General features: G+C 45.8%; 1 protein-coding gene across 2 annotated transcripts in view; it reads right to left on the bottom strand.

Annotated features, from left to right (window-relative positions):
• The window catches only part of HTT (huntingtin), a 105,732-nt gene that overhangs the window by 4,482 nt on the left and 75,247 nt on the right, over positions 1-26,003 (bottom strand). For both annotated transcript variants that reach the window (XM_081958922.1, XM_081958923.1), the window contains 16 exons: positions 24,401-24,546; positions 22,515-22,692; positions 21,138-21,233; positions 20,098-20,285; positions 19,512-19,638; positions 16,991-17,091; positions 16,219-16,373; positions 14,740-14,879; positions 11,363-11,445; positions 10,615-10,745; positions 7,876-8,005; positions 6,210-6,365; positions 5,359-5,549; positions 3,317-3,431; positions 1,307-1,520; positions 94-199 (listed from right to left, as the gene is read on the bottom strand). In XM_081958922.1, the coding sequence (XP_081815048.1) occupies positions 94-199; positions 1,307-1,520; positions 3,317-3,431; positions 5,359-5,549; positions 6,210-6,365; positions 7,876-8,005; positions 10,615-10,745; positions 11,363-11,445; positions 14,740-14,879; positions 16,219-16,373; positions 16,991-17,091; positions 19,512-19,638; positions 20,098-20,285; positions 21,138-21,233; positions 22,515-22,692; positions 24,401-24,546 (2,257 nt within the window). The remainder of the gene's footprint in view (positions 1-93; positions 200-1,306; positions 1,521-3,316; positions 3,432-5,358; positions 5,550-6,209; positions 6,366-7,875; positions 8,006-10,614; positions 10,746-11,362; positions 11,446-14,739; positions 14,880-16,218; positions 16,374-16,990; positions 17,092-19,511; positions 19,639-20,097; positions 20,286-21,137; positions 21,234-22,514; positions 22,693-24,400; positions 24,547-26,003) is intronic.

The following is a 26,003-nucleotide window of genomic DNA, read 5'->3' as shown; positions in this document are numbered from 1 at the left end:
GTTATCGACTAGTTACATTTATAAATGGAAAATAATTGGGAAATTGTATTTATTTTGTGCAGGGACTAATTCTTCCTGGCTTTTTGTTCCTACCGGTCAAAGAGGACAGATACTCGCTCCATTGCCACGATGACCGATTCACTGTCCGGAGCTGCCGAGTGGGGATCTGCGCTTCGTCCGGGGCTGACTTTCTCTTTTCCTAAAGACGCAATCAGGGAGGGGGGGGGGCGAAGGGGGAGAAGAGTGATAAAAATAAGAATCATTACTACAATCTCGTGACTTAGATCAAAGGAAATTGACAAGAAAGGACGATTGACGGAATGCAGGCAACTCGCCTGTACTGTCAGCTGTGAAGGGTTTCTGAGCTCAGTTGTTTTTGTGCAGATGCGTCGTTATGCGACCAGGAAAAGTGACAGCTGCACAAAAACAACCCAGCTTAGAGACAAACAAGGATCTACAAAACCAGGATGGTTGAGAAAAACGGTTGCAGTTGTAAAGATTGATTCATTTTGAGACAGCTGTAGAAAATCCTGGTCCCACGCTTGTCCCGCTGGCACATGATTTAAACACAAGCATTTGCTTGCTAGGATGAGTGATGCAGCGGCTTAGAGGTACAGCTCTCGCCACACAATTAAGAGGCTGTAAGTTCGATCCTAGGTAGAGGCAGGTATTTCTCTCTGGGCACAATGGGAATATATTGGCTGAATATAGCTCCGTATTGGCGACAGGGAAGGGCAGTTGGCCAGTAAACACTCGGCTCCATTCAGTTGCCCAGACTCCACTCCGCAAAGGATTATGGGGGCATTAAAAGAAGATGATGATTCACTTGCAAGGATGGAAGACAATGTGGGTAGTCCTCGACTTACGACCATTCACTTAGTGACTGCTCAGAGTTACAACAGTACTGAAAGGAGGGAGTTATGAGTGAGTTTTTTCACACTTAGGATCATTGCAGTAGCTCCACAGTCACTTGATCACAATTCAGACACTTGGCAACTGACTCCTATTTACGACGGTTGCAAGGTTCCCGGGGTCTTATGATCCCCTCAAGGGAGAAGCCCGATTCACTTAAGAACCATGTTACTTAGCCGCACTGATTCGTTTAACAACGGCGGCGAGAAAGATCGCAAATTGGGACAAAATTCACTCCACAAATGTTTCATTCAGCAACGGAAATTTGGGGCTCATTTGTGGTCGTAAATCGAACGCCTGTGTTTCTCACTCCCCCCCCCCTTCTGAGTCAGTGGATCGTGGCCTAAAGAACAAGTCACCGAGAAGGGCAAGGAAAAGACATAAGCCGCATTACCTGTGTACATGCAGCTCAGCATGAGTCCCAAGGCGGCCATGGCTCTATGCGGACTAAGGACATTGACACGGTCCACGCTCAGCTTCACCAGCGCTTCGCAGTCTGGCTGGGAGAGCTGCTCCGAGAGCAGGAGCCTTTCCAGACCTCTGAGCACACAGTGGTAGATCACCGAGGGAGTGGATCCCTCGTTTTCGGATAGCATCACTCCGCACATCTGGAAGAGACGAGAAAGTGTCAGATCTGCCATCATGTCGCATCAGGTCCCTTTCGCCTTGATAGCAGCCCATCCTGAAATGTGGGAGGGGGGATAGAGGGACACAGGGATGACAGAGGTGCCAACCAGAGACAGTGGTTGAATGACCCAAGGACACAGGCATGGGGATGGCATGCGAACGCCCACCAAAGAGGCGCCAAACTTTAGAATGGTTACCAAAATGATTAATTTGAACCTCATTGGACACAAACAGGACGGTCAACTTCAGCTTTCAGAAGTTGTGGGAGCTTCATCCCTGGAGTCTTTCGGGAAGAGAAAGGACTGCCATCTGTCAGAAATGGTGTAGGGTCTCCTGCTTGGCCATGGGGTTGGACTAGATGACCTACAACGTCCTTCCCAAATATATTAGTCTGTTATTATTCTGTTATTTAGAAGTTGTGGGAGCTTCATCCCTGGAGACTTTCAAGAAGAGACTGGACTGCCCTCTGTCAGAAACAGTCTCCTGCTTGGGCAGGGGGTTGGACTAGATGACCTACAAGATCCCTTCCAACTCTGCTAATCTGTTAAATATCAAGAGGGAAGGCCTGGCTGAGGGGTAAAATACTGTGTTTATGCGGGAATCCTCATATCTGGCTTGTAACCGCTTGGCAAAGTAGAGGTAGCCCTCGACTTACGGCCACAACGGAGCCCAAATTTTCTTTTGTTAAACGAGACATTTGTTAAGTGAGTTTTGCCCCATTTTACGACCTTTCTTGCCATAGTCGTTAAGTGGATCGCTGCAGTTGATGAGTTAGTAGCCCGGTTCTTAAATGAGTATCTGCTTTCCCCACTAACTTTACTGGTCAGAAGGTCGCAAAGGGAGAATTGTGTGACCTTGGGACACAGCGATGGTCCTAAATATGAACCTGTTCCCAAGCCTCCAAACTTTGATCACATGATCGCGAGAGGATGCTACAAAGGTCGTAACTTTGAAAAACGGTCGTAAGTCACATGGTTCAGTGCCGCTGTAACTCTGAACGGTCAATAAACGGACTGTGGTAAGTCGAGGACCACCCGTACGCCTTTCACTACAAGCGGAGTCGAGGGTCTTTCTTTCCCCAACGCCCAAGTTGGGACAGGCCTGACACAAAGAAGAATGAGACTGAGCAAAGTTTTGAGACTGGCCAATGCAAGGTGTGAGTGAAGGAAATGATCTTAAGTTACTCTTTTATAAAATGTTAGAAGGTTGCTTTTGTATTCTTTTACAATGTTAAACGTATAAGCCATTATATTCTTGCCTAAAATGTGTAATAAGTTACTGTGCTTTTGCTAACCACAAAATGTGTTCAGTAAACAGGACAAGATAACCTTTGTTGTTCCAAGCCTACGTACAAGTTAGATAGGAAGCCATCTGCTCAGACGAAAGTGACTAGAAAGAAGCCAAATAAGAGATAGGGATCGCTCAAGAAATTGTCAAGTTGTCTATGGAATGACAAAAGAAAGGACTTAAATTGAATGAGCAGGAAGAGGGGGGGAGTTTCTTACGAATAGAGTGCATAAACTGTGTTGTTTGAATGCTATTCTTTGCTCTCCTTGTACTCGATCCACTTGGGAAGAGACTCGGAGGCCGCCTTTGCAAACGCTTTTGATTTTTCTGTAAATAAACCTTTTTGAATGGTGAACCAGACTTGTCTCTGTGTTGTGAGGATTTGACAGTAGGGTTTTTATCTCACACGAGGGTCAACCAAGAAGGCTCTTTTCACCTCTGCCTTTCCTCGAAGGCCACGTGGGAAACTCTCTGGAGGCCTCAACCCTACCTGAATAATTCCGGAAGAGAATTCGGGACCGACGTCAGCAGGGTAGTTTTCGATCAAGTAGAAGGCCACTGCGCACATGACCAAGATGTGCTGCTGGTTGTGGAGGTTCACACAGCTGTTGAGAGAGACAAAAAAAAAAAGTGTGTGCGTGTGGTGTTTCAACATATGACAGAGATCAGCATTAAAAACAAACACTCTCTTCTTTCATTTTTCTACTTGTTCTGACCGAGGCTTCCCAAAATCACCAAGCAGACCCCTGGTCCCGACAAAACCCCTTTTTATTTGGCTACTTGTGAGTTCCTCTCCTTCACATCCAGCAAAGTCCCGGCAAACAGACTTTCAAGGGTGAATTGACAACCACAGACCTTATCAGGCTTGGAGAGCTGCCAGGCCGATATCTTCCAAACGCCACGCTGTACAAGGAAATACTTGGCAAAGAGGTCTCAGAGTCACGAACAGATTTTCACACTAATGAAACAAACCAATTGTCTCCTGCAAACTCCACTCCCCTTTCGCTCCTCTTTTATTTCCTCTGGGAGGGGCCATTCACCGTCCACCTGTGGCCTTTACTCCCGAGTCGACTCTTGTTCTTTAGCTGATCCCTTCTCCTGGCAACTCTGCGCATGCGCACACTGGGAACAGGCTCCAGCTGTGTTAGGGATGTAACCCTAGTCTTGGCTTGGCAATGTATATAAGCCATGATTGTAACAAATGTATCTGTTACTTTAAATGCTAGAGAGATGTAATTGGTTGCTGTTACCTCAAGCAGCCATAAGAGGGAGCCAGAATGACTGTTAGCTCTCTGTTTATTAGTCACTGATCAGATACTGTATCGTAAATTACTGAGTCTTGCTACTGTTAGCTACTTTGTGTGTTAAACTGTGAATATTGATAACTGACTGACTGAACCGTGTATGACTTGGACTGTAAACTGAACTCTGAATAACTCTCTATTTCCACATAGTAAACTATTATTATTTATACTATTCAGTGTCCCTGTATGCTGGTTTGTGCGTGTTCTTCCATACCACTCTCATTACGCTTCTCTGCACACTCGCTCTCCTAACATGGAGCTTACTTACTTAACAAGCTGTTTTTCTGCCTCACTGATGTCTGACTCTGAAGGTAGCTGATAACTGTCATACGGCCCTGGCCCTCTCTCTGCCTCCGACACAGAGCCCTCGTCCGAGCCTTTCCCAGACTTCAGGACTGGCCCAGGTTCCTTCCCAACCTCCTCACTCTCCGAGTCTGCTGCCAGATCTGCTGGTGGACCACAACACTACTGAAGAAATGTAAAAGAGGACTGAACCACCCCTGGCCGGCCTTAGTGACTGTTCAAAAGACACGACTGTTACGACCTTTGCAGCATCCTGATCATCACGGGATCAAAATTCAGTCACTTGGTAACTGACTCGTCTTTATGACGGTTGCTGTGTCCCGGGGTCACGTCATCCCCTTTTGTGACCTTCTAACAAGCAAAATCAATGGGGAGGCCCGTTTCACTTAACAACCGGGTGCAGGGATTCACTTAACAACTAAGAAAGGTGGTAAAATGGGGCAAAACTCACTTCACAAATGTCTCAGCTTAAGGACAGAAATTTTGGGCTCAACTGCAGTCATAGATCAAGAACTAGCTGTAAAAATAAAACAGTATCTAAAGAAGGAACCAATGCCCCCATCAAGGAACTGCCAAAAAACTAACAATACCCTGATCAAAGAAGCCTCCTGCTAACACTCACAAGGCAAGCCAGTAGAATATGAATTGAGAGTATTCCTCTCCCTCCTAACACTGGTGATGTTATCTAGCTGGGTCATGAAATGTCTGCAAGAAAACTACCAAGCTCAGAGAGCACTAAGGGATTGCTCATTTCAATCCTGAGCTACAAATATTCTCCTTTATCGGGAACTAAAGTTTCTCAGGGCTAGCATTTCAATAAAACACCTCTTCCGCCACCCCAAAATAGATAACCAGGTTAGGTTTTGATGCGTGTGTTTTTCCCCCCCCCTAATTTTAGCGAGGAGTTTCTTCTATCAAGACCTACTGGGCTACGCCACGCAGATTGGACAGCAGGTATTCGGTGATGACCGGAATAAGTTGCTTCGCTGTCTCGTCCAGGAGATCGCACTCCAAAATGTACAGGATGCCGTGCAACGCACCAATTCGGCTCGGCATGTGCGCGCTGCGGAGCGTCGATTCGAGCAGGCGGCTGACAGGCTCCGCCACGGCTTTATCCTGATGGATGGAAAAAAGACGGGTGTGTATGTGTGTCTGTGTCAGGTTGAATTTAGGACAGGGCCTTTCAGGATTGGGTTGGCTTGTAGGCAGAGAGGAAGGGGGGCAGGATGACCAAGAGAGGCTTAGCAGTGAACGTAATTGACAGAACTCAGGCGAGGGGCAAGGACCACTCACTCCTGATCCGAGAGCATGGAGAGTGGAGAGAAGGCGAGAACAGCGCAGGCTGACTCGACTACTCGGGAGGAGAGAGGGGCCCCGCCCCTCTTCACAAGGCACACCTGGGGACTGAGACTTAAGGAGACACAGTGGGGAGGGGAAATTCTCGAGAACAAACACTAAATTCATGAAGTGTTGAGTGCGGACGTTTGAACTTTCCTGGATTGCTTGCATTCTTTCTGGATTTCTGAATCACTTGCCATGCTCCTTTGCTTCCTGGACTCCTTGGATTTCTTGCTTTGCAGCCGTGGTGCTCACAGCATTGGACTCGAGGTGTGTGTGTGCGTGTGTGTGTTTCCACACTTTTCTCTGGGACTTGCCAGAAATGTGGAAGCGTTTGGGGAAATTTGGAGAAATAAAGGGGCGGTTTGGACTATCAGTTTTGGACTCTATTGTGGATCGTAAGTCGAGGACTTGCCTGTGATTATCCAAAAATCTTACCATGCCAAGGACAGCTGCTGCTTTGCACATAGCGGGGACCAAATACTGAAGAAGGATCTCGTCTTCCGACGGGTGGACTTTCCGCAGTTCAGTTAACGTCGCGTACATCATTTCAAACTGATTTCTCTCCGTAAATAAGTCAGAGACGGCTAAAAGCTGCGAAGACATAAAGCCAGAAAACGTATGACAATAAGCGGACCCTTTAATGTCGTAGATCTTAAGTCTTCACGTAAGAATTTGGGGCAGAAGGAATCCTGAGAAGGAAATGTTTAAATACAGGTGTTGAATACAGAATTACAACAGTTCATTTAGTGACTGTTCAAAGTTACATCATCACTGGGGGGAAAAAAGTGACCGATGACCTGTTTTCGCACTTAATGACCATGGCAGCATGGACACTGGATCAAAATTCAGATGCTTGGCTATTGACTCAGATTTATGACGGTTTCAATGTCCCGGGATCACGTGATCCCCTCTTAGTGACCTTCTGACAAGCAAAGTCAATAGAAAAACCAGCTTCACTTAACAACCGGGATACTGGTTTAACAACTGCGGTGTTTCGCTTAACAACCGTGGCAAGAAATATCGTAAAACGGGACAAACTCACCTCAGAAACATTTCACTTAGCAACGAGGATTCTGGCATCCCAAAGTTGCTTTTCGAAAGATTACTAAATTTGCAGATGGGACTCATCTCCCGTTTTCCTGCTGCATTTGTTAAGGCAGGGGTGTCCAAACTTGGGAACTTTAAGACTTGTGGACTTCAACTCCCAGAATTCCCCATGCTGGCTGGGGAATTCTGGGAGTTGAAGTCCACAAGTCTTAAAGTTCCCAAGTTTGGACACCCCTGTGTTAAGGGAATCCCTGCAGTGGTTCAATTAGTAACACGGTCATTAAAGCAATCTGGCTTCCCCGTTGATTGTGCTGGTCAGAAGGACGCAAAAGGGGACACTGCAACCGTCAAAAATACGAGTCAGTTTACCAAGCGTCTGAATTTTGACCAAAGAGACCATGGGGAAGCTGCCATGGTCAGTGTGTGAAAAATGGTCACCAGTCACTTTTCTCAATGCTGTTGTAACTTTGAACGGTCCCTAAATTATATATGGTAAGTCGAGGACTATCTGTCTTAAGACACTAAGACTGTGACAGCAAACCTACGGCACGCGAGCCATTTATTAGGTCCCGCGAGGCGTTGCCCTGTAAGGTCCAGCGCGCTTGCTAGCGGGCTTCGGGAAACGGACTTCCGGTTTGTGCGTTGGGCCGTTGGCCTCGGGGAGTGGGGGCTGTTTTCGCCCTCCCCAGGCTCCTAGAAAGCCTCTGGAGCCTGGGGAGGGAGAAAAACGGGTCCATCGCGCACCAAAAGCGGGGAGGGGGGGAAGGGGGTTTGAACACATGCAAAGAATTATAAGTGTGAGCATACCCCACGCACGACCCCCCTGCACTCCTCCCGCTTTTGGCACGCGATGGGAAAAAGATTAGCCATCACTCTTAACATGTGAGACGCTCAGATTTGGAGAGATTTATAAGCCTAGTAAAATAAAGCCAAAAGCCTAAAATACGCAGAAACACAGTTAATTGTATCAAGGAAAGAATTCCTTTGCTGCCGCGCCCATCGGGACCGTCAACAAAGCGGGATTTGTGAGAATGAGAACACTTAAAACGCTTACGGATCGGACCACTTCGCTGATCAGAGTAACTGGCGTCTTCTTGTTTGGGATGGACGGCAGAATCCATTGACTGTATAACTCCAGCAGGAACTGGGAACACGAATGAATGTCTACCCCGGCACGGTGCTTCCTACAAGGCAAGAGACGTTCATGAGTTGACAGAAACCCATTGTAAATATTAGATTTGCGATGTTGGCGAATATCTGAAACTTGGGTGGAGGATGAGGGTGGAGGCTCGTTCTCTGAGCTTTTGGGTTGGTTTCCAAATGTTCCTGCAGGTCAAGGGAAGTGAATAAGCCCAGAGAAATCCACAGTAAATATTAGATTTCCAATGTTGCCGGCAGTTTAGACATTAATGGCTGGGTGTGCTGTGATATTTTGAGGGGACAGCACATTTTACGCTGTTGTACAAGCTGTATCCTCACTACTTTACATTGTAGCCAAGTGTCATTTCTTCAGTGTTGTCACATGAAAAGATATATTGTATTTTTTGGAGTATAAGATGCACCTTTCCCCCCACCACCAAAAGAGGGTGAAAATTTGTGTGCGTCTTATACACCGAACGTAGCCCCCACCACCCACCGGCCCCCACTCTGCCTCTGCCTCCCAGCAATTTACCTCCTTGCAGCAAACGGGAAAATGGGACTTGCGGGAGGCGGCAATAGGTTATGGCAATCCCTGCAGCCTGAAACAGCTGATGATCGGGAGCCAGTGCTTAAACTGAAATTGAAAGTGAAACTTGCTGTTTGCTTCAAGGAGGCAGATTGCTGGGAGGGCAGAGGCAGATTTTTTCCCCTTCTAATGAGGCTAACCTGAAACAGACTGTTTGCTATTTGCTGCAAGGAGGTAAGTCAATGACTATAAATGCCTATAGAATGTTCAAATTATTAGACTTATTTTTTAAAAACCAGTTTAATTATTGTTCTAGACAACTTAACAGCTTTTTAAAACAAATGCTTGATCTGAAGAGGCCCAGTGCTATTGTTTCTTCTTTTAAATAGCAGAGAATAATGTATACTTCCAGAAAGCCACATCAATTTTAACAGCATCTGTACAAGTATAGTCTGAAATGTAACATCACAAACAGTGTATATCATCTGAACTGTTTGCTGTTTGTTGCAAGGAGGCAAATTGCTGGGAGGCAGAGGCATATTTTTTTTCTCTTGTTTTCCTCCCCAAAAGCTAGGTGTGTCTTATACTTCGGAGCATCTTATATTCCCAAAAATACGGTACTTAAATATTTACAAAATGAGAGGGTGTGTACTCACTTCTGTGAGATACTGTACTCAGAGTACAGTATCTGTAGTAAAGTACAGGCTGAGTAAAGATACCCACTTGCGCTATGTGTGGAACATGCATAATGTACAATGCCGATCAATTGTATTTGTTGTAAGAACAGCTACAGGAAGTCCTCGAAGTACGACTGCAACTTCAGTGGGACAGCTGTGATGTGAATTTTGTCCCACTTTACGACTTTTCTCGCCACCATTGTTAAGGGAATCCTTGCAGTTGTTAAGTGAATCCGGCATCCCCCATGGACTTTGCCGGTTAGAAAAGTCGCAAAAGGGGATTGCATGATGCTCCGGGATATCGCAACCATCGTAAACGTGAGTCAGTTGCCAAGCGTGTGGATTCTGATCATGTGACCAGGGGGATGTCCCCAAGGTGCTTTTTTTTTCCCCCAAGGGGCAACTGGACTTTTCTGGTTTTTTCTTTGATGTTTCGCTTCTCATCCAGGAAGCTTCTTCCGCTCTGACCTGGATGACGGAGAATCCCCATAGGTCAGGGGTGTTCAAACTTGGCAACTTTAAGACTTGTGGACTTCAACTCCCAGAATTCCCCAGCCAGCTGGCTGGGGAATTCTGGGAGTTGAAGTCCACAAGTCTTAAAGTTGCCAAGTTTGGACACCCCTGCCATAGGTGATCAGGGGGTTCGGGGGTGGGTTTCTGCCGATGTTCGGTGCGCGCATGCGCAGTTGCCTGTAAATAGGTCCGTGCATGCGCAGAACATTAAAAATATCAAAAGAACATGCTGTGGCGACCGGGAAACTGGTTCAGGGGCGTGGCCAGCCTGCTGTCCCTACCGATTCGGCGACCAGTCACAATTTCCACTACCGGTTCGCCCGAACCGGGGTGAACTGGTAGCAACTGACCTCTGATGGGGATGCTAAAAGGTCATAAGTGTGAAAAACGGAAGGTTTGGTCTCTAAATGTGTTGTAAGTCAAGGACCACCTGTATTGACTACCGTATTTTTTGGAGTATAAGACCCACCGGAGGATAAGACGCACCAAGATTTTGAAGAGGCAAATTTTTTAAAAAAAGTTTTTGCACTCTGCAGACCCCCCCAAAAAATGGCCTGTCCCCCCCCCCCCCAAAGGGGAATGCCTAACCTTTAGGAGGCTTATAGAGTGCTCCTGGGGGCTGGGGTGGGGCAAAAATGAGCAAAAAGCAGCCTGTTCTTTGCTCATTTTTGCCTTCCCCAGCTCCCAGGAGCACTCTGGAAGCCTCCTAAAGGCAATGCACGGCCATTTTTGCAAAGGGGGGAGGGGTTTCGGGAGACCAAAAGTGCTGTATTCAGTGTATTTTGGGGGGAAAAGGTGCGTCTTATACTCTGAAAAATACAGTAATTAAGATACGGGAATTTCATCTCAGATTTGAAAGCTTCGAGGTTATTCTGAACCGAAACCCCCGGATGGGCAGAGGAAGAAATAAATAAATAAATAATAAAAAAAGATACACCTGGAATTGATGGGGGAAGAGGGAGGGGAAGAAAGGGCAGGCATGTCACTCTCATCATCTTCATCTTCGCCCCATTCTTCTTCCCGCAACGGGGTAATGCTATTTCCCAGCCACACCGAATGGATGGAGACCTGCCGGTCAAGAAAAGAAAGAAAAAATAAAAGATTGAAAACAATTCTTGAGCTCCTTTCACAATGCGCACATCAACGTCACCCTGAATTCATGCATCGGTCAAGTAATGAAGACACCAAAACGCCATCTACGGCGAGTTCTCGAATGTACGACGAAAACCCGAGGCTCAACATTTTGGTGTTGCACAAGGGTTGAAAGCAATTTCACGACTTTTCTTGCCAACCGCCGTTAAGCGAGTTGATGAAGTTGTGAATTCAGTCACACGGTTGTTCAGTGAATCTAGCTTGCCCCATCAACTTTGCTTGTTGGAAGGTCACAAACCAGGACCGTGTGTCCCCCTCGGACGTTGCGACCGTCATCAAATAGAAGTCAGTTGCCAAACGTCAGAATATAAACCACATGATCACGTGTGTGTGTGTGTGTGTGTGTGTGTGTGTGTGTGTGTGTGTGCTGCAGTGGTCGTAAAGTGTGAAAAATGGCCAGAAGTCCCTTTGGTTCAGTGCCGCTGTAACTCCGAACGGTCACTAAACGAACGGCTGTACGTTGAGGGCTGCCTGGGTTTGAGGGATCTGAAAAATGACTCTCTTTCCTTTACCTAACAGGCATTTGGACACACCTGTCCCAGTTTGTACGTCATATTCCCCATCTCGCGTTCCGTATTGATCTGAAGCAGCAGTTTCTCGTGGCTAATGAGGGAACCTGAAATGAAAAGAAGAAACGTAACTAGGATGGCCAGAGATTCAATTTATTCATCTGTTAGACGGATAAAGGAGAAGCTCCACAGATCTCCACTCCAGAGGTGGTATTCAGCCGGTTCGGAGCAGTTCGGGCGAAACAGTAGCGAAAATTTTGAGTAGTGCGGAGAACCGGCAAATACCACCTCTGGCTGGCCCCAACCTCCCGCCCCTGTTGTTCCCTGTCCTATATTCCTTTGGGTTTTTTAGCCCAGCCGATTCACGCGGCACATTGCCGCGCCTCGGCTGAGCTAAAAAACAGCTCAGCTCACCAGCGCTGACACTGAGGGCGGTCTTTGAGTGCTGTGCGCGCAAAGCACGCTCTCGTAGAACGGGTAGGAAAAGATTTGGAATCCCACCACTGCTGCAGTCCCTGACCTGGGGGACGGCTTGGCCTGAAGGAAGAAACTGAGGAGGGGGGTTCTCTCTTCTTGTCTGTTACTGGAGGGGAGGGGAGGGTGTCAGGCCTCCGTTAAGAGTCTGAATCCGCGGAGGAAGATGAACCGGAAATGGAGCCGACGAAGGGGCGGCTTCATTGGCTTTGGAGGAATGCGTGGAGGAGCAAGCCGAGTCATTGCCAGGGCCTTTCAGGATTGGGATGGCTTGTAGGCAGGGAAGAACAGGGGCAGGATGACCAGGAGAGGCTGAGCAGTGAATGTGAGAAACAGAGCTCAGGCAATGAGCAAGGACCACCCACTCCTGATCCGAGAGCATGGAGAGTAGAGAGAAGCTGAGAACAGAGCAGGATGATCCAGCTGTAAAGTACCCTAACGTTGCCTGCTTCGTAATAAGTGACCCGATAGTGTAATACAAAAAGCAGTGATTTATTAACAGCTTCATTAGGCATTCTTCATTAGGCATTTCTTATTCGCAGCCATCTTTTTTGCTTTCTTTCTCTGCTTTTGAACTTTGCCCGTGTTTCTGTCCTCCCTTCAGTCTTTGTCCTAAATCACGTTATCCAATAGCTTCATTCATCTCAACCCAGCTACTGTTATCTGAGATCCGGCTCCTTCGCTGCTCTGCATTGAATGTCAACACAGAGATTTGACACCAGCGACTCGGGAGGAGAGCGCCCCGCACACCTTCACAAGGCACACCTGGGGACTTAGACTTAAGGAGACACTGTGGGGAAGGACATTTGTTAGGAACAAACGCTGAACTTTTCCAAATTCCTTGCATTCTTTCTGGATTTCTGGATACTTGCCTTGCTCCTTTGATTCCTGGACTCACTGATCTGCCCTGCTTGATTTCTTACTTTGCAGCCGTGGTGCTCAGAACATTGGAATGGACTATCTGCAGCCAGAGGCTCCTCGAGCTGTGTCAAAGTGCTCCATCCTATGTCCCTGTTTTGTTTGTTTGTCTCTGATAGCTGCCTTTGGATAATTTGCTTCCATCTGAATGGAATCTGATATTTTGGAGTGTTGACTCCAAGTACCTCTTTTTGGATTGCTTGTTTCATTTTTTGAAGCTGTTCTTCTTCCCTCCCTCCTTTACACCTGAGTGCATTTTTAAATGCTTATGAGTCAAAGGTGCCCCACTGATATTTTGTTTGTTTGTTTGTTTGCAACACATGTTGCTGGCCTTTTGGGATGGCAATCGTTGCATCCTCCGTGCCTGCCACCCCCTCCTAATAAGCCTGCAAATACCATGGTCCTTCAAACTATCCCTGCTAAATATGCACCCCTCATTCATCGTGATAGAAAGAATTCTTTCTTTTGAGGAAAAGGGGGAGAAATGAAGGAAATGGTAATAAATAAAAAGTAATAAGTATTATCACATGAAGTAGAAACTTGTTCTGTTATAGAACTTTGTTCTATTGTTATATGTGTATGTCTTGTGCTGCTCTGAAGGTGTTTTCCTTTTGAGCATTTGGTTTTTCGGCATTTGTGGCACATGTGCCTCTGCGAAAGCACGTGCCTGCAGTCTGTTGTATCCTTCCTGCATGGGATCTGGTTCCATTTAAATGCCATCCCCATTCCCTCCAGGAATTGGCACCTAACTCAAACTACCAGAGCAATCCTCACCCCTTTTGTGCTGTTAATAGGCAGATCAGGAATAACAGAAAATAAACATTGCCAGAAAGGAATCTGTCTATGTGCGGGTATATGACTGAGTTTTACAATGTACTTAGATTATATGACTAAAGTAATTATAATATTAAGAGCTTTGGCGGAAAAGTAAGAGAAGGCGTCTGAGGAATTGTAACAAGTAGAAAGTCATGATTTTTAACTTTCCTGTATTTGGGGAGGGGGGGGGGATGCAAAGGATTTTCTAGCTGGGACCCGAGGCAACTGGACGGAGAAACAAACCCCCGGAGAGGAAACTTCACAAGGAACACTTTCTCCCTCCCCCCCCCTCTCTTTCTCCCTTCCCTTCCTCTGATTGGCTGCTGGTGAACTGTCACCTGAGCCCAAAAGCCCGAGGTGAACAGTATTTCTCCCAAATGACCGTGAGGAGGGGCCTGGGACTAAAGAGGCAGGGTCCCATTGGCTGGCACAAACATCCAGGGTCCTAACAGCGGAGGCGAGATGGCAGAGGTTAATGGCTGGGGACGGAAACCTGGGGGCGAAAAAGGGGCAGCGAAGGGTAGGAGGAGAACAGTCCTAGAGGACATTGCCTCTGTGCCGTTCATCACACAGGAATTCAATTAACAACTGTGGCAAGAATTCACTTAACGAATGTCTCACTTAACCATAGACATTTTCTTGGGCTCAATTGTGGTGGCAAGCCAAGTAGGTTTTCCCCGACTAAAAATGCAGAATCAGCTGTGAGCTTTTAACGTGGAGCGAGGCTTGATTTCTCTTCCCAAATCCAAGCACGCATAGCGTGGGGCATCTCTCTGTGTGTTTGTGCATGTTGTCCATTGATAGTTGTAAGGTAAAGGTAAAGGTTTCCCTCGCACATCTGTGCCAGTCGTTCCCGACTTTAGGGGGTGGTGCTCATCCCCCTTTCAAAGCCGAAGAGCCAGCGCTGTCCGAAGACGTCTCCGTGGTCATGTGGCCGGCATGACTCAACGCTGAAGGCTCACGGAACGCTGTTCCCTTCCCACCAAAGGTGGTTCTTATTTTTCTACTTGCATTTTTATATGCTTTCAAACTAGGTTGGCAGAAACTGGGACAAGTAACGGGAGCTCACTCGGTTACACGGCGCTAGGGATACGAACCGCCCAACTGCCAACCTTTCTGATCGACAAGCTCGTCATCTTAGCCACTGAGCCACCGCGTTGAGATACTGACAAATATCTAAACCACCGTTTTACCTGTAGTAGAGGGGGCCAGGGAGGGAACAGGGTCCCACACCTGGTATACGTGGTGGCAAGCGACGTTGTCCCTCTTAGAGGCCATTTCTTGGATCTCTTGCTCGACAATCCCACGGATAATGTTCAGTTTCCTCCCGAACCTGATAGTCAGCAGAAAGAATGAATGGTGTGAGTAATAATATATTTAGAAATTGTCAAATCAGAGAGGCGTTTGAAAAGACGTGTTCCTTCTCCCCTGAAAGCACATGATATTTACAACTTGAAATGGGCTAGGGGAAGTCCTCAACTTATGACAGTTCATGTAACGACGTTGAAAGTTAAATCAAGATTTAAACCATAACAGTTCTTCAAGCCTTCAGGGACACTGTCTTACATAAATATAATGATACAAAGTCAAATGAAGAGAGAGCGAGAGTGAGAGAGAGAGAAAATAAAGGAAGAAAACTGCTTTCAATCCTTCTCAGTCACTTGTTGGGATTAGAAGGGATTTGTCTATGGTTGAACTCATGCTACTTAAGTCGCCACGATGTAAAAAAGAGGTTGAGACTCTTAGAAAAAGTGCAGAGAAGAGTAAGAAAGAGGATTAGGGGACTGGAGGCCAAAACATACAAAGAACAGTTGCCGGAACTGGGTATGACTAGTTTAATGAAAAGAAGAACTAGGGTGACATGATAGGAGTCTTCCAGTATTCGAGGGGCTGCCCCAAAGAAGAGGGAGTCAAGCTATTCTCTAAAGCACCTGAGGGTAGGACAAGAAGCAATGGGTGGAAACTAATCAAGGAGAGAAGCAACTTAGAACTGAGGAGAAATTTCCTGACAGTGAGAACAATTAATCAGTGGAACAGAAGTTGCCTCCAGAAGTTGTGGATGCTCTGGACGTTTTCAAGAAGAGATTGGACAACCACTTGTCTGAAATGGTATAGGTCTCTTGTTTGAGCAGGGGGTTGGGCTAGAAGACCTCCAAGGTCCCTTCCAACTGTTCTGTTCTTTCTTCTTCTCTTCATTCCATTATTATCTTCTCTTCTCTTCCTATTCTTTATTCCATTCCATATTTTCTATTCTATTCTATTGTTATTCTATTCTTATTCTATTCCATTCCATATTTTCTCGTCTCGTCTCTTCTCCTCTCTTCTTATTCTCTATTCCATTCCATATTTTCTATTCTATTCTTATTCCTATTCTATTCCATTCCATATTTCCTCTTCTCTTCTCTTCTTATTCCTATTCTTTTCTATTCCATTCCATTCCATATTCTATTCTATTCCCATTCCCATTCCCATATTCCTATTCTGCCACCGGGAAGCCTGTGGTGGACTCAGGGAACTTCTCCTGGAGGTTCCTATTGTTCCTGTTTTTGACACCCCCCTGAAGCCCCCTATTACACCCCTATCACAGAACCCAGGAGGTTATAGGTTGCGTTCCCCCAATCGAGGCCTAATGAGGGATAAAGGAAGCAAATGCCCCCCCCCCTCCCAAATACCTGGTGTCAAGAGCTTTCAAGGTCTTGTTCCGAGGCTGCTGCTCCAGACAGCTGACGGCTGGGTTGCCGGCCAGCGGGATGGTCATTGCGCTCAGCACCAAGGAGGTGATGGCTTGCACAGCCAGGACATTGATCTGGGTCCTCTCCATGTCTTCCTGGAAACCAACAAAAAAAAGGTGTCTATCTACCGTATTTTTCAAAGTATAAGACGCACCAAGATTTTGAAGAAGTACATTTTTTTGAAAAAAGTTTTTTCCCTCTACAGGCCTCCCAAACTCTCTGCACGCTTTGTTTTTTTGTGAAAAAAAACCCTGCAAAGTGCTCCTGGGGGCTGGGGGAGGAGGGCAAAAATAAGCAAAAAAGGCCCATTTTTTTGCAAAAAACAGGGCATGCATAGGCTTTGGGAGGCTTGTTGAGTGCTCTGGGGGCTGGGCTGGAGGGGCAGAAATGAGCAAAAAATGGCCCATTTTTCGTTCGTTTTTGCCCTTCCGGGCCCCCATGACCACTTTGCAGGCCTCCCAAAACCTTTGCGTGTCCATTTTTGCAAAGGGGTCGGGGTTTCTTGAAGCCAAAAATGCTGTCTTCAGTGTATAAGACGCACACAGAGAAAGAGAGACAGAGAGAGACACACACGGAGAAACACAGAGAGAAGACAGAGACAGAGAGAGAGAGGCAGAGAGAGAGAGAGAGAGAGAGAGAGAGAGAGAGAGAGGCAGAGAGAGAGGGGGGGGGGCCAAGGCCAGAGGGCACCGAAGACCCCTGATTATTTTACCTCTTGCTGGTTTTCCTCATGATCCATGACGATCGGCTGGGTCACAAGGACTCCCAGGAGGCTGGCCCAGGTTTCCTCAAACTGCATGCGGTTGGTCCACCCTAAGAGATAAAAAGCGCAGGCTTGACGTGACATGGGCAGCTTCAGAAATACGACACATCAATAATAATAATAATAATAATAATAATAATAATAATAATAATAATAATAATAATAATAATAATAATAATAATATTTAATGCTTCTAGACCGCCCCCTCTCCCGCTAGGGACTCGGGGCGGTGTACAGTTCATACAAAATATAACAGGATACAATAAAATTAAATTAAATATGTACAGTTGACAATTGACATGGAGGAGGTTAAAATGTAGTTAAAAGAACTGTACAAAGCAGATATAAAAGAAATTCAAACCCCTAAAAACAAATACAGTAAATTAAAAAAACCCTAAGATAACCAGATAATAATACATTTGCCAGGAGGGACAGTTGAATTATGCCAGGCCTGCTAATCGGAACAGGTGGGTCTTCAGTTTTTGCCGGAAGGAGCGGAGGTCAGAAGTGGTTCTAATGTCGGGGGGGAGGTCATTCCAGAGGGTTGGGCCCATCACAGAGAAGGCCCTACTCCTCGGTGTCGCCCGTTGGCATTGCCTAGTGGACGGCACCAGGAGAAGTCCCTCCCTGTGTGAGCGTATTGGCCGCAGGGATGTATGTGGGAGGATGCGATCCCGCAAGTAACTAGATCCCGTGCCATGGAGCGCTTTAAAGATGGTAATCAGCACCTTGAAACGCACCCGGAAAACCACAGGCAGCCAGTGCAGCTCGCGCAGGAGAGGTGTTACGTGGGAGTACCTCGTACTCCACATCACAGCCCGCGCGGCTGCGTTCTGAACTAACTGCAGTCTCCGGGCGCGTCCCAAGGGCAGCCCCATGTAGAGAATAAACATTTAGCCTTCCAGAATCCAGAGCCTCTTATTGAAAACCCGGAGGGAGAGCAAAATAAGGAGAAACAAATATCACAAGGCTGTTTAGTGGACCCACGTCTGACTCTCTTCAACTCTGGATCAAGAGGAGATGTCAAGTGACACCCCACCCACCCCCCCGGACTGCACAGAATAGGGCAGTGGTGGCGCAGTGGTTGGACTGCAGTATTGCAGGCTAACTCTGCCAGCAGTTCGATCCTGACCGGCTCAAGGTTGACTCAGCCTTCCGTCCTTCCGAGGTGGGTAAATTGAGGACCCAGATTGTTGGGGGCAAGGGGCTGACTCTGTAAACCGCTTAGAGAGGGCTGTAAAAGCCATACAAAGTGGTATATAAGCCTAAGGCAGGGGTGTCCAAACTTGGGAACTTTAAGACTTGTGGACTTCAACTCCCAGAATTCCCCAGCCAGCATAGCTGGCTGGGGAATTCTAGGAGTTGAAGTCCACAAGTCTTAAAGTTCCCAAGTTTGGACACCCCTGGCCTAAGGGCTAGTGCTAAGTGGGAAGGGAGGGAGGGAGGACTGTGGTTACAGTGCAAATGTCAGGTTTCCAAGTAACACCCCCAAGGAAAGAAGACTCCGAGGCTTAAAGTTCCTCAAAGTTCCATTTTATTACAGATGTCATATTGGCACATCTGGGAAAATCTTTTGCATTGCACCTTCCGGCCTGCCAGTATTGCAAGCTAACTCTGCCCATTGCCACCGGTTCGATCCTGGCTGGCTCATCCTTCCGATGTGGGTAAAATGAGGAGCCAGATTGTTGGGGGGGGGGCATAGGTTGACTCCATAAACCGCTTAGGGAAGGCTGGAAAGTACTGGGCTATTGCCTTTTTTTCCTTCCTCCCTCCCTCCCTGTGGTTAGAGTGCAGTATTGCAGGCTAATTCTGCCCATTGCCAGTAGTTCGATCCAGACTGGCTGATGGTCGACTCAGCCTTCCCTCCTTCCGAGGTGGGTCAAATGAGGAGCCAGATTGTTGTGGGGGAGGCATAGGCTGACTCTGTAAACCACTTAAGAGAGGGCTGTAAAAGCACTGTGAAGCGAGATATAAGTCTAAATGCTACTGATGTTGCAATCTTTATGTCCCTGTTCTCAGGAACTCTGCCTGGGCTGGAGATCTTCAAATCTGCAACGGCTGTTAAGGACGGCAGAGAATTGCAGGCAAATTCACCCAGAATTAAAACTTTAAAATTTATTTTTAATTTTTTAGAAATCATGCTTTAATCCACAGATGAGATTCCAACATATGGTACATGGAAATTTCCCAACACTTCTTAATTGCACATAATATAGGAATTGATGGGAGTATTATACTTTTTTTTTCTTTACAATTACTACTTCTCAAAACCCAAAATATTTTTTTTATAAAAATCATTCAGTCGGCCTCCTGTAACATATAACGTCATAATCTCTTGTTTTCCTGCTTAACGCATAACAGAATTCACCCAGAATTAAAACTTTTTAATGGGGATTTAAAAATGTTAACCTGTACCAAAAGCCTTCGGGGATTTCCAGACTAAAACTCATTTCCACTTTCCAGGACTTACCCAGCGTGTTAATTCGGTAGATGAATTCTTTGAAGATTTCTCTCTCTTGGAGAAATTCCACAGGGATTTCTGGGAACGTCGTGCCGAATTCCCCCGTCGGCTTTGGTGACCAGCCCAATTTCCAGACCTATCCCGGCGCAGAAGGTTGGAGAAATTGTTAAAGTCAAGTAGTCCTCGACTTACAACACTCACTTAGTGTTTGTGACTATAAGAGACTCTGTGCCAAGTTTTGTCTCTCTGCGTTTGGAAACTGGTTATCTGGCAGCTCTCCAAGCAAGATAAGGTTCGTGTTGATAAATATTCCTCTGAAAGGCTGTTTGCTAAGCCTGGCTGACTGTGAATGAAAGGAATTCACAGTCGTGTAGATAAAAGGGGTTTTGCTGGGACCAAGAGTCCGCTTCTTGCTTTTTTAAGGAAGCCTGGGTCAGAACTCCTGACTAAAGACAGATCATTAAAAAGAAGCACTATATTATTTGCAATAATAAATATAGATATCTCAAAATAGAAACGCTGTGGCTTAATTCCTTTGAAAACAAGAGCGGACTAAGCAGGGGAAAAAACGTCGGCTTCGCAGTTCAGGACGTACCAGGAGGGGTACCCGGGCGTAGCTGTTGACTAAGGGCAGCCGAGAGAGGCTGATGATGATGTTCCTCAGAACGGGGGTCAGGAATGCGGGGATGGGGCTGTTCTTCTTGTGGCCCAGAGACAAGACAGACTGCAGGCATTCCACCAACTCGGCTACCACTTCACAAGTTGCTGTAATGGACTCAGAATCTTAAGTGGACAATAAAGCAAACATTTATTATAGTAAATTAAGTGGAAGTTAAGAACTGGGAGTATCCATCCATCTAGTATCCTATCTTATCCATTCATTCATTCATGCATCCATCCATCATGTCTATCATATCTATAATGTCTCCTATCTTAGTTAGCCATCCATCCATCCATCCATCCATCCACCCATCCATCATGCGTCCTATCTTATCCATATATCCAACAATTCATTCATCCTTCCATGCATGCATTCATCCAGTATCCTATGTTATCCACCCACCCATCCCGTTTATCATGTCTCCTATCTTATACATGCATCCATCCTTCCAGTATCCTATCTTATCCATCCATCCACCCACCCACCCATCCATCATGCATCCTATCTTATCCATCCATCCAAACCTTCATTCATTCTTCCATCCATGCATCCATCCAGGATCCTATCTTACCCATCTATCCATCTCTCATGTCTCTCATGTCTCCTACCCTATCCTGTTGGTCCGTCCATCCAGTTTGATATTGAATGCACTAATAATACATCTTTGATGTATGTATGCTTTCCAATTTCCCAATAGCCACCAAAGGGAAACTGAGGCTGGAAAGGTCATTTCTCAACCTTTCTCTTACAGCCTGGTCCTAGTAAATCTCACCCTGAAGCCTTCAGAGAAGTTTCCTCTACGTAAACCTAAAGTGAAATTCACACCTAATTCTTTAGTTGCAATGCATCTGCAGCCCCCCCCCCCTACATACAATGCAACTCTAGGTAGGATCATGACATATAACCTCTAGGTTCACCCAGGACTTATATCAAAACACAACTTCATGCGGACGCAGCGTCGGTTTTATCCTTACTTGGTGTTTGTGAGCCCTTTTCGTTCTCACTGCCGGCCTTCAGAATCTTCTTCCTTTTCTCTGGACTCAGGAGGCGATTTCCCGGTTCAATTGCCACTAAACCAGACAGAAGCAACACGCGTTTCACAAAACGGATCCTTCAAAGATCTCCGGTGGCACACACGAACGTCAGAAAAAGTTTCCGAAGAAACTTCACAATACAGACTCACTCCAACTCTTAAAAGTTTTGGGGGTTTATTTTTGCCTCGTGACTGGAGTGAGTGAGGGGATTTTTTTTATTTTTTTTAGAACTTCCCTCACTCCATTTGCATTCGTTTTGTTTGACAGGGAGAGCAGCCTGGCGCAGTGGTTAAAGACACTGGACTGGAGGCTGGGAAGAAATGCTTCTAGACCTGCTCTAGGCACAAAAGCATCTGCTGCATTTGGGGAAATCCCTCGCCCTCAAGCCAAAGAAGGAACTATCCGGGGCAAGCCACTTGTGGGAATATTTTCCCCCAAGCCTGCAAGAAATTGCCTGGGTGGTCCCCTGGAATCAAGGCTGACATGAAGGCATAAATATGATCTATGATATGATATAATATGATAATATATAAAATCTATATATATAAAAGGCTGTAGGTATGTGTGTGTGTTCCAGCATAACTCTGGAACGCCTGGCCCGTTAAGGAGACCAAGTGCGGCATCCTAGAGCAGAAATTGTTTCTGATGTCAGTTCCTTTGCAGCTTCCTCTGGAAAGCCAGCCGTGACGTTCGTCCTACAGTGCACCAATGGGGAAGCGCCTAATGAATTTGGGGCAATGTGCCAGGATCGTAGACAGGATGGGAAAGAGAAGTGCATGGGAGGGGGAAGGAAGAGGGCAGGGATGATGGGCATGGGAGCTGCGGGATAAAAGGCCCCTCTCAATGGCTCCATGTCAGACAAACGCTTCGGGGTAAAGGGCCAGGATCGTAGACAGGGCGGAAAAGAGGAGCACATGGGAGGGGGACGGGAGAGGGCAGGGACGATGGGCATGGGAGTAGGGGGAAGAAAGGCCCCTCTCATGGCTCCCTGTCAGACAAACGCTTTGACGTCTATAAATAGCCAGGCAATGCCGGGTCATCAGCTAATAATAAAATAAAAAATAATAATAAAAATTAATAATAACATAAAATAAAATAAAACTTTTAAAAAATAATTATTTGACCATAGCCCCCCATTCTCAAACTGCTGAAGGGGATGAAATGAAAGAAACAATTCCAAATTCAGGTAAACGAGGCAACTGGGAATCGATTGACTGGAGGCCTCTGCCCTGAAGAGAAAACCTGTCAAAAGCACCGAAGGAAAAACTGAGGGAAGGGAGGTCGAAACCGGGAGCGAGAGGGGGAGGTGGGGCTGACCTGCTTCCAGGATGAATCGGGTGCAATGGATGAGCGAGGAGGCCTGGCTGGTGTTCTCGGCTGATGCCCAGAGGTTCCAGAGCTCCGTCTGTTGCAATGCCAGACAACAGCAATCCAGCACGGCCTGGAAATCCATGCTTAGGGGGACATGCTTGTGTGCTAAATGCCAAGACAGGATCTGGTAGGACCAAAAGAAATTGACAGAATAGTGAACAGAACAGAGAGTTGGAAGGGACCTTGGAGGTCTTCTAGTCCAACCCCCTGCTTAGGCAGGAAACTCTACATCACTTCAGACAAATGGCTATCCAACATCATCTTAAAAACTTCCAGTGTTGGGGCATTCACAACTTCTGGAGGCAAGTTGTTCCACTGATTAATTGTTCTCCTTGTCAGGAAATGTCTCCTTAGTTCTAAGTTGCTTCTCTCCTTGATTAGTTTCCACCCATTGCTTCTTGCTCTACCCTCAGGTGCTTTGGAGAACAGGTTGACTCCCTCTTCTTTGGGGCAGTTCCTCAGATATTGGAAGACTTGGCTATCATGTCTCCCCTACTTCTTTTCATTAAAGTAGACATACCCAATTCATGTGTTTTAGCCTCTGTACTTCTCTAATCATCTTTATTGCTCTGTACTTTTTCCAATTGTCTCAACATCTTTTTTATATCATGGTGACCAAAACTGGATGCAATATTCCGAGTGTGGTCTTACCAAGGCCCCAATTAGGTATTAGCATTTATTTCATTATTTGAAGTTCATTTCAATAAATTATTTAAAGGCACCAGCCTCCTTTGATCAGCAAAAAGCTTTAAGGGGCTTATATTTCCAACAAGCTTTGCAATTTCAAATCACATAATTTTATATGCTGTTTTTTTTAAAAAAATAAACCAGCTTGAGTTGCTTGCAATTTGGCACCTTAAATCAAATCAAGATTCAGCAGAAACACTCAGAAAGTTGAACAGTAGTTCGCAATGAATCGATGGCAAGAAACAGTAATCTGTGTCTGCTCTCCGCGATTTCGTCTTCTCCCTTTGTTCATTCTCCCAGATCACCCGCTCATTGGGTGTGTGCGTATGTATGTATGTATGTTCCAGGATAACCCTGGAACGCCTCAAGCAATTTCAACCAAACCTGGTGCACAGATGACTTACTCTCTGGAAACAAATACTGTGGGGGTAAGACACCCCTAACACCGCTCGATGTGTGTGTTCTGTTAAGATACAGCCTGTTGTGCCTTAAAATGGCTTCTACCGTACTGCCTTAAAATGGCTTCTACTGTACAGCGCAGTGGAGCTGCCATGATAATGGCTTCCCAGTACTCCACAAGGGGGCTTCCTCTGGTAAGGGGGAAAATCCAATGTTAGAAATTACGTTTGGTCTGGATATTTTTCCCCTACAAATAAATACCCGGCAACGCCGAGTTATTAACTAGTTTCAAATATTTTCCAGATAATACCATCACAGCAGAATTGTGGCACTGTCACGATGTTAAAAAGTTTGCTAGGCCTGAACTGCCTAAACTGACATTCAAGAGTTAAACTAAGAAAGCTTTATTGCGCAGGTCATAAAACAAAAAGTTCTTATCTGAAAGTGATTTATTGCGCATGCGTTTACACATTCCAGAACTAAAATTCCTTTCTTCTTTGTTCGGCAGCCAGCTTGGCAGACGTAGCTTTCATTATCAAAATGTAACCATTAGTTATTTCTGTTTCATTTATTTTTTACTTTATTATTAAAGTTTGTTTATTAATTAGAATACTTTAAAAGACTTTTAAATAATAACACGTGAGACTCCATGATTCTCTACGGGTTTTCGCTTTTTAGAAGGCAGCGCCATCAAATTTTTTCACTTACATTTCCCCACCCCCACCCCCTTCCGATATCGTGATTACCTCAAGCAGCATCACAACAAACTTCGCAATGTCGTTTTTCTTCTCCGGAGGAATGCGAAGAGAAGTTGGCTGTTTGGAAAGCAACACCAGATACTGACTTAGAGCCTGAGCTAGAACCATTGTGAATTGAAACATCTCTGGGTCTCCTGTGGGGGGAAAACACACACAACATCATAGCACATATGTGATTTGGCCTCCTCCTTTCAAATTTCTGAGGACCCTAGAAAACAGATCAGGCCCTGAAAGGATCCTCTCTTGAATCCTTGAGGAACTATTTCTCACGATTGTATTATATCACTTTAAATAACATTGTTAAGGTTACCATGGCTATTAGCATTGAATAATAAAATATTGAATAATTAAATAAAGAAGGATTATATATACACATGGTGTCCGGTTTCCTAAAAAGGCCCTAATTGATTCATGAGTATCGAGCCAAATTTCAATACAAAACTAGTCATTTATTAGGAGCACCATTAGGCAAGGCCTTTTTGCAGTCAGATCTAAGCTTTGTTTGAATTATAGCTGAATTTTACCCCCGTTCCCTCCCCTCAGTCTGTGTCATAAATCACATTCCCCAATGAGGTGCACCCCGCCTAAGCCTGCAGTAATCTGAAAGTATGCATGGAATTTAACAACTTCGATTGCAATGCATATAACCGTGATGGAGAACCTATGGCACATGTGCCCCAAGTGGTACATGGAGCCATGTTACCTGGCATGCACGGCATTGCCCGTTCCTCTTCCGGGTTTCTGGTGCGCATGCACACACGATGATCCGCTGGTCTTTGTGTGTGGGGCAGGGCCAGAAACCGGAAGAGCTGGTCTTCCATTTTCCAGCGTGGGCATGCACGCCGGCCAGCTGATCAGCACATGTACACATGCACAGCAGTAACTGGAAGACTTGCCGGCCGGTGCACATGCCCACGCCGGAAACCGGAAGGACATTTTCCAGCATGAGCATGGCCCCTGGGTAACTCCTCCTCCTGGTCGCGGCCCAGATGAGGGCATGTACTGTGCAGGCACGTGTGAAGTACTCCCTTTTCGACACTTGCACTTCATTGGGGAATGTGATTTATGACACAGACTGAGGGAAGGGGAGGAACAGGGGTAAAGTTCAGCTATAATTCAAACACTTGGTGCCGAAAAAGTTTGCCATCACTGACATATAATGTTGCGATAATGATGTGAGTATGACTAATGTAATTAATACCAAACCCCAAGGGAGGATTATGGAAAACATGCCAAAAAAAAAAAAAACCTACAAGAATTGAAATATTACAAGGGATAAGAGATGAAAGACAGAAATAGAATACCTATTAAGATTTATATTATCAAAATATGAGACAGGTAGACATTATAAAGGGGGAAAATATCACTACAAATGTTTTTATATAACTCGTTAAAAATAGTATGCAGATGAAAGGACTGGAAGTTGGAAGATGACTGCATTATGTACAATGTTATTATAATGATGTCAGTAGGATTAGTGTAAGGTTATCAAAATTGTCAATCTTATTATTATTATTTAGTATCAAAATTAATGATAACCAGAAGCCACACCAGGAAGAGGAGTTGCTGGAGCTAAGCAGAGAAAGAGTTG

The sequence above is a fragment of the Natrix helvetica genome, assembly GCF_964273705.1.
Source record: "Natrix helvetica genome assembly, chromosome: 7".
NCBI classification, from domain to species: Eukaryota; Metazoa; Chordata; class Lepidosauria; order Squamata; family Natricidae; genus Natrix; species Natrix helvetica.
Note: the sequence above shows the minus strand (reverse complement) of the source record. Positions and strands in the feature narration are given on the sequence as shown.